Below are 11,440 nucleotides of genomic sequence, written 5' to 3'. Positions count from 1 at the left end.
TTTCAATGTCTCAAAAACTCGATTCCTCCATTTATCAACTTGACACAACCTTCCAGACAACTATCCCCTCTTCTTCAATGACACTCAACTGTCTCCCTCTTCCACAATGAATATCCTCGGTCTGTCCTTTGCTCATAATCTTAACTGGAAACTTCACATCTCATCTCTTGCTAAAACAGCTTCTATGAAGTTAGGTATTCTGAGACATCTCCGACAGTTTTTCTCGCCCCTCCAACTGCTTACTCTGTATAAGGGCCTTATCCGTCCCTGTATGGAGTACTCTTCGCATGTTTGGGGGGATTCCAGTCACACAGCTTTGCTTGATAGGGTGTAATCGAAAGCTCTTCGTCTCATCAGCTCCCCTCCTCTCACTAACTGTCTTCAGTCTCTTTCTCACCGCCAAAATGTTGCATCCCTTTCTATCTTTTATCGCTATTTTCATGGTAACTGTTCTACTGATCTTGCTAACTGCATGCCTCCCCTTCTCCTGCGGCCTCGCCGCACAAGGCTTTCTTCTTCCTCTCATCCCTATTCTGTCCAACTCTCTAATGCAAGAGTTAGCCAGTACTCTCAATCATTCATCCCTTTCACTGGTAAACTCTGGAACTCCCTCCCTGCATCTGTATTTCCGAATTCCTACAACTTGTCTTCTTTTAAGAGGGAGGTATCGAGGCATTTGCTCCCCTAATTCTGGCTGACGGTTTTGGCACTTTTTGCACTTTTTAGAGAGCCAGCACTCAAGTGGGCCTTTTTTAACTTTCTTTTGCCCTTGGCTGGCCCTCTTCCCTACGTAAGAAAAAAATAAAAAGTATAAAGTAACAGTAAAAAAAAAAATAGTATAAAGTAACAGTTTCAAGACTTAAACCACATACAACTACAAGATCTTTTATCTGGAACTCTTGGAGCCTACCATTTTCTGAATTTTAAAATATACCTTCCTCTGTAAACAATATTTATTCTATTTTTAATTTCTTATTTAGGAGGGAAACTGGCCAAGGGCAACAAAAATTTTATTAAAAAAGGTACACTTAGGAGTCAGTAGCTAAATCAGGTAGAGAGCATGTCAAGGGTATCTTGAAACCTCCCTCTTGAATAAGTTGAAGTTGTAAGGAAATGGAAATCCAGAAGCAGGCAAGGAGTTCCAGAGTTTACCAGAGAAAGGGATAAATGATTGAGAATGCTAGTTAACTTTTGCATTAGAGAACTGGGCTGAATGAACTAGTGAGAAAAAGAAGAAAGTCTTGTACAGCAGGGCCAGGGAGGAGGGGAGGCATGCAGTTAACAAAATCAGAAAAGTATTTGGCATGAAAATAGTTGCAGAAGATAGCAAGAGATTCAACATTACGGCAGAAGAATATACAGTTCGATGAAGTCTGTAGTATAGAAAAAATACTCTTTATGTAAGGACTGTATTCCAGATTTTGGATTATTTTGATTCTTAGAATTCTAAATAAAAGACAATGTACTTGTATGTATTCTGCAAATTATTACCTATTAAAAACTTACAATTTTAAAAAACTATTACTCTACAACATTCATACCATCAATACCACTCATCCCAAAACTTGAAATATTTACAGTAACACATCCTACAATATTCATACTATGAGGTTAATATCAAAACCGCACTTGTCTCAGTATTGAAAATCAATTATCAAAATTTCCTTGTAACATTAATGGTATTAAATATAGTTAATTTTTCTCGAGCTTTTTCAAGTGTTTGTGATCAAACTTTTCAAATTTCCATCGCTGAGTGTTCTTCGTTGGATCACAGGCAGATACAAACAACTCCTTGTTGTCTGGGTTGGTGTCGAGACACCTTGGATTGCCACCATGCACCAGCCATTGTTGCGTCTGCAAAAGCATCTAGGTCAGCTCTATATAGAAAACTATAATATTATTTTCTTACTGATATTAAAGATGCAATAAGGACATGACATTACTTTTTTTTTTCTTCTGGGAAAAAAAGTGCAGAGCTGATTTATAGCTTAAAAACAACTTTCTTTCCTGTAAACTATTATGAAATTTTATTAATCATAATTCCTCAATGGTTCTCTTCCACCAGCTATCTATCCTGTTTAAATTGTGCTATGATGGTACAGAAGCTTCAATGGCACAAATGTTTTGGGAATGTAGAAAAGTAAGTACAGCATGATATGTGACAACTAATATTCCAACATAGTGCTTGTTATAGTAAATGGAAAAAAATATGTAAGTGGTTTCATGAAACCTTCAAATAATATAAAACATTCCAGAAAATATAAAAAAAATTGTCGCATCTCAGATTACTAATTTAATTTGTTCCATAACACAGCTTGTATTGTGAAAAACTCAGGTGTCAAAAAAAATTTTTCTATCTAGAATAATGGAAATCCAATCAATCAATTCCACACCTGAAAATTATCAATATAAAAATCAATTAACATGATATTTTATGCAAAAATTAAAATAATTTTCCAACCAATAACAATGATTAATAATATACAGTGGTACCTTGCTATATCACTAAACAAAGAAGCATTTACACTGTGTGGAAAACAAAGCTTGGGTGGTGTGAAGGTGTATTTACTTAGTTGTATTGTACAGGGTTCGAGCAGGACTCATAGTGTCCTGTCTCCATATCTCCATTTATCTCATTTTTCCTTTAGTTCCGGCACCATCTTTGTAGCTATCTTCTGGATCCGTTCTAATCTTCTTATATCTTTTTTTTTTAAGCTCAGTGACCACACCACTGCTGCATATTCTAGCTTAAAACATATCACGCTCGCAATAATTTTTTTCATCATATCTTTGTCCACGAATTGAAATACCACTCTAATATTAGTCAATATTTTATATGCTAATATGTGTATTTACCTAGTTGTATTTACCTAGTTGTAGTTTTACAGGGCCTGGGCTTTATGCTCGTGTGGCCCCGTCTCCATACCTACACTTATCCAATCTTACTTTAAAAGTGTGCACACTTGTTGCAGACACTACTTCTTCATCTAAACTGTTCCACGTCTCAATACATCTCTGCGGGAAACTATATTTTTTAATATCTCTCAGACATCTTCCCTTTCTCAGCTTTTTACTATGCGATCTTGTGCTTCAGGTGTCATATTCTTCTCTCAGGATCAGTTTCTCATTATCCACTTGGTCCATTCCGTTGATCAATTTATAGACTTGTATCAGGTCTCCTCTCTCCTTCTTTGTTCCAAGGTTGGTAGATCCATAGCCTTTAGTCTCTCCTCATATGTCATCCCTTCAAGTTCTGGGACCATTCTTGTAGCCATTTTTGTAGCCTCTCCAATTTCCTTATGTGTTTCTTTTATGAGGGGTCCACACTACTCCTGCATATTCCAATCTGGGTCTTATTATAGTATTTATCAATTTCTTCATCATTTCTTTGTCCATGTAGTGAAATGCTACTCCAATATTCCTCAGCAAATTATATGTTTCTCTAAAATTCTATCAATATGGCTTACTGGTTGATTGTTTTCTTCCATCGTCACTCCTAAGTCCTTTTCCTTTTGACTTTCTCCAGTTCTACTCCATCTCCCATCTTATAGATTCCCACAGGTCGTCTTTCACTCTTTCCCATTTCCATGACATGGCTTTTGTTCACATTGAATTCCATTTCCCACTTCTTACTCCATTCCCAGATCTTATTTAGGTCTTCTTGCAGTATTTCACAATCCTCCTTTTGCTTTATAACTCTGCACAGTTTTGTATCATCCGCAAACAAATTTATGTAGCTGTTCACTCCTTCTGGCATGTTGTTAATATAAATGAGGAAAAGTACTGGTGCCAATACTGACCCTGTGGCACTCCGCTTTCTACTGCTCTCCACTTGGACTTCATATCTTTAACTACCGTCCTTATTTCTCTCCCCCTCAAATAATTTTCTATCCATCTCAATGTGCTTCCTTTTAAGCCACCCTTCTCCTCTAACTTCCACAATAATCTTGCATGTGGCACTTTGTCAAACGCCTTTTTTAAATCCAACTAGATGCAGTCAACCCATCCCTCTCTCTCTTGTACTCTATCAACTATTCTAGAATAGAAACTCAATAAATTAGTTACACAAGACCGTCCTTTTCTAAAACCAAATTGGCTATTTGATATTAATTTGTTGTCTTCAAGGAACTCGATCCACTGTTTCTTTATTATTCTTTCACACATCTTGCATATTACACTAGTTAGTGATACCGGTCTGTAATTTAAAGGTTCTTCTTTCCTTCGCTCTTATATATGGGAACCACCTCAGCTCTTTTCCATTCTACTGGCACTGTTCCATTTTCTATTGAGCATTTTATGATGTTGTATATAGGACTTGCTAGTTCTTCCCTACATTCTTTCAGTATTCTGCCTGAGACTTCATCCGGTCCCATTGCCTTCTCTTCATCCAGTTCCTTCATTAACTCTTTTATTTCAAGCTTGGTTACTTTAATCTCTTTCATATAGATTGTCTCTCTATTACCCTGTGGCCTCTCAAATTTGGATTCTTTAGTAAAGACCTCCTGGAATTTTTATTTAATAGTTCTGACATACTTTTGGGTCTTCCACCATCCGTTCTCTCCTTTTAACCTTTCTATTGTTTCTTTTTGCCTAATTTTTCCATTTATGAATCTATAGAACAATTTTGGTTGCTCCTTACATTTTTCGACAATATCTTTTCAAGTTCTTTTCCTCTTCCTTCCTCACCTTAACATATTCATTTCTCGCTGCCTTGAAGTTTTCCTTGTTTGTTGGATTCTATTTCTCCTCCACCTTTTCCATGCTCCATCTCTTTTCTCCTTTGCCCTAGCACACCTTGCATTAAACCAATCTTTCTTTCCTTCTTCTTTTGGTCTATATTTTGGGACATATTCCCTGACTCCTGTTTTGTATATTTCCAAAAATAAGTTATATTTGTCTTGCATTGTCTCTGAGTTTTCCATCTCCTCCCAGTCTACGTTTTTAAAATAGTTCTTGAGATTCTCAATATCAGCCTTTCTGTAATCTAATCGGTCTCCTTTGTATGAATCGTCTCTATCTTCCTTTCCTTCTTCTATATCTATTTATAATATTGCATGGTCACTCTTTCCCAATGGGCACTTATATCTTATATCGTCATTCATTTGTATACCCCTTGTAAAAACTAGGTCCAATCTCGCCGGCTCGTCATTTCCTCTGAATCTTGTGCATTCCTTTACTCTGTGTGTGTGTGTGTGTGTATGTGTCTTCCTTGTTTACTAGTTGTACTAGCTAGTTGTATTTTACAGGAAGGGAGCCTATGCTCTTGTTGTCTCGTCTCTGTATTTCAGTGTTTAATTTTCTCTTAAAGTCTTGTATAGACTTTGCACACACCACCTCTCTGTCCAGTTCATTCCATATATCTATCACTGTATGGGGGAAGCTGTTTTTCTTGAAGTCTCTTCTGAAGTTGTCTTTTCTGAGTTTTAGTCCATGTCCTCTTGTGTCCCTTCTGTCCCTCTTCATTAGGTCCATCCTATCAGGAAGCTCCATATTATTCATTATTCTATAGATGGTCAACAGGTCGCCTCTTTCTCTTCTCTGCTCCAGTATTGGTCATTCTAGTCTCTCCAGTCTCTTTTCATACATAAGAGCTGACAAGGTTGGGGCCAGTTTGGTGGCCGCTCTTTGTATCCTTTCAATTTTCCTGATATTCTTCTTCTTGTTAGGTGACCACAGTACTGCTGCATACTCCAGTCATGGTCTGATCAAGGATACCAATAACTTTTCCACCATATCTTCATCAATATATGAGAATACAATTATTATATTTCTCAGTAAGTTGTAGGTCTCGCCAACAATTTTATTAATATGTTTATTGAAGGATATTTCTTTTGTTATGAGAACTCCCAGGTCCTTTTCACTTTCCACCTTCTTAATCTTCTCTTCTCCAAGTTTATATTGTCTTGTTATCCTATTTTTGCTCTTCCCAAATTCCATTATGCTATATTTCTTAATGTTGAATTCCATCTCCCATCTTTTACTCCATTCCCATAGTCTATCTAAGTCCTGCTGTTGAGTTCTACCATCATCGTGCGACCCAACTTTCTTCAAAAGTTTTGCGTCATCTGCAAAGAAACTCATATGGCTTTCTACTCCTTCGTCCATGTCATTTATGTATATTGTAAACATAATTGGGGCCATCACAGAACCTTGTGGAACCCCACTTATAACTTCCTTCCAGGTGGACTCCTTATCTCTAATTGTCACTCATAGTTCTTCCAGTTAGGAAATCCTTCATCCATTCCAGCGATTTTCCTTTTATTCCCCCTATATCTTCCAGTTTTCTTATTATTTTTTTTCATGTGGAACTTTATCAAATGTTTTTTTTTAATCTAAAAATACATTGTCAACCCATCCATCTCTTTCCTGTGTTATGTCTATGACTCTAGAGTAAAAGCATATAAGGTTTTTTACACATGATCTTCCTTTTGTAAAGCCAAATTGTCTTTCATTAATTATATTTTTTTTCTTCCAAATGTTTGGTCCATCTTTCTTTGATCTCTCATTCACATATTTTAGCTATTGTACTTGTTAGGGACACTGGCCTGTAATTTGTTGGGTTCTCCTTATTTTCTCCTTTATATATTGGCACAATATTGGCTTTTTCCAGTCTTCTGGTACTTTTCCATTTTCAATAGAACATTTTATTATATTGAATACCTTATTTACCAACTCTTCTCTACACTCTTTCAATATCCAATTTGCAATTCCATCCAGACCGTGTGATTTTCTTCCATCTAAATTTCTTAGTTCTATCATTATTTCCTGCTCTGAAATAATGATGTCTCTCATCGCAGGAGATATATTTCCTAATTCTTCATAATTAATGTTTTTTTCTCTTGAAAAACTTCTTGAAAGTTCATTATTTCAGCCATTTCCAATTCATCGCTGTATTCATTATTTTCATAAACTAGTTTCTCAATCTTGTGTTTGTTTTTTAACTTTCCGTTTATATATCTATAAAATATCTTTGGCTGATCCTTGCATTTTTCAATTATGTTTTTCTCATAGTTTTTCTTTTCTTCCCTTTGTATTTTAACATAGTTATTTCTTTCTCTGATGTAGTCTTGCCACTTCCCTGGACGTTTGTCTTTTCTCCATATCTTCCACGTTCTATCCCTTCTATCTCTTGCTTCTTCACATTTTCTATTAAACCATTCTTCCTTATATTTGTCTTTAATTTTCAGTCTCGATACATATCTACTCACTCCATCATTATAAATTTCTTTAAATGTCATCCACTTTTCCTCCACTCTTGCCTGGTTGTCAAATTTAGTCCAGTCTGTCTTTTGGAAAAAGTCTTTGGGTTCTCTAAAATTTGTTTTGCTATATGTCAATCTTCCTTTTCTATGTTTTTTATTCCGTTCATTCCTAACCACTTCCTTGAAGGTCGCTACTATTAGTACATGATCACTTTTTGCCAAAGATGTCTTATACTCTACTCCATCCACAATTTCAGGTTCCGTTGTAAATAATAAATCCAGTCTTGATGGCTCTTCACTGTTCCTAAATCTGGTGTTTTCTTGAATCCATTGTGTCATTGTATATTCCATAGTTAACTCCAGTAACGTGTAACCCCGTGAATCCTCATTTCCCTCTGTAGTCATATCTTTCCAGTGCACTTCCTTACAGTTGAAGTCCCCCATTATTACAGTATTTCTTTTCTTTTCTAATATTTTGATTAGTGAGTGTTCAGTATCTTTAAAATTTCCTCATATTCTCTTAGACTCCAAGATCTTGTCTTAGGTGGTTCATAGCAGACTACAAATTCTCTCTTCTCCATGTAATTTTTCTCAACTACAACTGATATAATTTCTACACTGTTTTTGCCATAATTCACATTCGTTATCTTTAGTTTTTATTTTGCTTAGTATCATCACTCCATCCTGCTTCACTTTTCTATTTTTCATATAGATATTGTACAGCCCGTTCCCAATGGGGTTTAGTGTCAGTTGATCTCTTAATTTTGTTTCTGTGATCCCCATTATGTCAGGCTCAACCTCTTTATTAAAGTTGTTCAATTCATTTATCCCTGAGACGAGTCCGTTTATATTAGTATATGCAACTTTTAATCTTCCACATTTCCCCCCATTTGTGTGTGTGTGTGTGTGTGTATTTACCTAGTTGTAGTTTTACAGGGCCTGGGCTTTATGCTCGTGTGGCCCCGTCTCCATATCTACACTTATCCAATCTTACTTTAAAAGTATGCACACTTGTTGCAGGCACTACTTCTTCATTTAAACTGTTCCACGTCTCAATACATCTTTGAGGGAAACTATATGTTTTAACATCTCTCAGACATCTTCCTTTTCTCAGCTTTTTACTATGCGATCTTGTGCTTCGAATGTCATATTCTTCTCTCAGGATCAGTTTCTCATTATCCACTTGGTCTATTCCGTTGATCAATTTATAAACTTGTATCAGATCTCCTCTCTCCCTTCTTTGTTCCAGGGTTGGTAGATCTATAGCCTTTAGTCTCTCCTCATATGTCATCCTTCAAATTCTGGAACCATTTTTGTAGCCATTTTTTGTAGTCTCTCCAACTTTCTTATGTGTTTCTTTTTATGAGGGGTCCACACTACTCTTGCATATTCTAATCTGTGTCTTATTATATAGTACTTATCAATTTCTTCATCATTTCTTTGTCCATGTAGTGAAATGCTACTCCAATATTCCTTAGCAAATTATGTTTCTCTAAAAATTTTATCAATATGGCTTACCGGTTGATTGTTTTCTTCCATCGTCACTCCTAAGTCCTTTTCCTTTTTTACTTTCTCCAGTTCTACTCCATCTCCCATCTTATAGATTCCCACGGGTCGTCTTTCACTCTTTCCCATTTCCATGACATGGCTTTTGTTCACATTGAATTCCATTTCCCACTTCTTACTCCATTCCCAGATCTTATTTAGGTCTTCTTGCAGTATTTCACAATCCTCTTTTTGCTTTATAACTCTGCACAGTTTCGTATCATCTGCAAACAGATTTATGTAGCTGTTCACTCCTTCTGGCATGTCGTTAATATAAATGAGGAAAAGTATTGGTGCCAATACTGATCCCTGTGGCACTCCGCTTTCTACTGCTCTCCACTTGGACTTCATATCTTTAACTACCGTCCTTATTTCTCTCCTCTCAAATAATTTTCTATCCATCTCAATGTGCTTCCTTTTAAGCCACCCTTCTCCTCTAACTTCCATAGTAATCTTGCATGTGGCACTTTGTCAAATGCCTTTTTTAAATCCAAATAAATACAGTCAACCCATCCTCTCTCTCTTGTACTCTATCAACTATTCTAGAATAGAAACTCAATAAATTAGTTACACACGACTGTCTTTTTCTAAAACCAAATTGACTATTTGATATTAATTTGTTGTCTTCAAGGAACTCGATCCATTGTTTCTTTATTATTCTTTCACACATCTTGCATATTACACTAGTTAGTGATACCGATCTGTAATTTAAAGGTTCTTCCTTCCTTCCGCTCTTATATATGGGAACCACCTCAGCTCTTTTCCATTCTACTGGCACTGTTCCATTTTCTATTGAGCATTTTATGATGTTGTATATAGGACTTGCTAGTTCTTCCCTACATTCTTTCAGTATTCTGCCTGAGACTTCATCCGGTCCCATTGCCTTCTCTTCATCCAGTTCCTTCATTAACTCTTTTATTTCAAGCTTGATTACTTTAATCTCTTTCATATAGACTCTCTCTCTATTACCCTGTGGCCTTTCAAATTTGGATTCCTTAGTAAAGACCTCCTGGAATTTATTATTTAATAGTTCTGCCATACTTTTTGGGTCTTCCACCATCCCGTTTGCTCCTTATAACCTTTCTATTGTTTCTTTTTGCCTAATTTTTCCATTTATGAATCTAGAACAATTTTGGTTGCTCCTTACATTTTTCAACAATGTCCTTTTCAAAGTTCTTTTCATCTTCCTTCCTCACCTTAACATATTCATTTCTCGCTGCCTTGAAGTTTTCCTTATTTACTGGATTTCTATTTCTCCTCCACCTTTTCCATGCTCCATCTCTTTTCTCCTTTGCCCTAGCACACCTTGCATTAAACCAATCTTTCTTCTTTAGGTCTATATTTCGGGACATATTCCCTGACTCCTGTTTTGTATATTTCCAAAAATAAGTTATACTTCTCTTGCATCATCTCTGAGTTTTCCATCTCCTCCCAGTTTATGTTTTTAAAATAGTTCTTGAGATTCTCAATATCAACCTTTCTGTAATTTAATCGGTCTCCTTTGTATGAATCGTCTCTATCTTCCTTTCCTTTTTCTATATCCATTTCTAATATTACATGGTCACTCTTTCCCAATGGGCACTTATATCTTATATCATCATTCATTTGTATACCCTTGTAAAAACTAGGTCCAATCTCGCTCGTCGTTTCTTCTGAATCTTGTGCATTCCTTTACTCTCTGGTCCATCATATTGTCTATCATTAGGTTCAGGAATCTTTCTCCCCAGGCTTCTTCCCCCATACCACTTTCATAATTTTCCCAGTCCACTTCTTTACAGTTGAAATCTCCTACTAATATCACTTTTCTCCTTTCTTTAACGATTCTTATAAGACTCCTTATTGTGTCATCTATCATGTCTTTATATTCTTGATTGGTCCATGAATTTGTTTTTGGTGGCACATATGTTACAATGATTGTTAACTCTTTTTTTTTATTAATATGCATCTTAGCATACAGTACTTCTGCTTTTCCTTCCCCACATTCCACTTGGTTTATCACTATCTCCTTCCTTAACATTATCATGACTCCTCCTCCTTTACCCCCTCTGTCTCTTCTCCATACATTATACCTATTATCCAAGCCTATTTTGATTGCCTCATTTAGTTTTGTTTCAGCCAGGCATACAATATCCGGATTTTCTTCCTTTATGTTATCTCTTAATTCTAGTTTACTATGTTCATATACATCATTTTTAGTCTCTTGCCTTTATCATTTTTAGTTAAACTTGTTCCAGTTTTTTTTCTCTTCCTTCTCGTTTATATACCATTTCCTTATCTTGTCTCCTAGAATTCTCCAAAAAAATGCCTTTTTTTCCTCTTCTGACCTTTCATTATTTTTTTCCCTTACTGCTGCCGTCAGTTCGTTGTATCTCTTCCTTTCTTCCTCATTTCTAATAATATTTCTTCTGTTGCTGCTTGTGATTATGTAGTATTTTAATTGATCTTGTTTTTCCTTCTTGATATGGTCCCATTCTGTTTATTTCTTCTACTTCCTCTTCTAAGTTCTGCCTATCTTTGTCGTTTAGATTTTTTAGTTGGTCTTTTGACTGATTTCATTTCTTCTTTTTCTCTTCTTAGTCTATATTTTATATTTTTTTCTTTTATTCCAAAAACGATTACACTTCTGTTTTTCTGCAATTTCTCTAACTAGATTTTCTTTTGTCTTTTGTCTTTGTCAGTTTTATAAACTCTTT

At 35.7% G+C, this 11,440-nt stretch overlaps 1 protein-coding gene across 4 annotated transcripts in view; it reads right to left on the bottom strand.

The window, feature by feature from the left end:
• Positions 1 to 997: 997 nt before the first annotated feature.
• Positions 998 to 11,440, bottom strand: part of LOC123520104 (N-acetylgalactosaminyltransferase 6-like) — a 39,098-nt gene continuing 28,655 nt past the window's right edge. For all 4 annotated transcript variants that reach the window (XM_045282026.1, XM_045282025.1, XM_045282023.1 and 1 more), the window contains one exon: positions 998 to 1,854. In XM_045282026.1, coding sequence (XP_045137961.1) covers positions 1,693 to 1,854 — 162 coding nt within the window. In that variant the 3' untranslated portion in view covers positions 998 to 1,692. The remainder of the gene's footprint in view (positions 1,855 to 11,440) is intronic.

Source organism: Portunus trituberculatus, chromosome 46, assembly GCF_017591435.1.
Source record: "Portunus trituberculatus isolate SZX2019 chromosome 46, ASM1759143v1, whole genome shotgun sequence".
Classification (NCBI taxonomy): domain Eukaryota; kingdom Metazoa; phylum Arthropoda; class Malacostraca; order Decapoda; family Portunidae; genus Portunus; species Portunus trituberculatus.
Note: the sequence above shows the minus strand (reverse complement) of the source record. Positions and strands in the feature narration are given on the sequence as shown.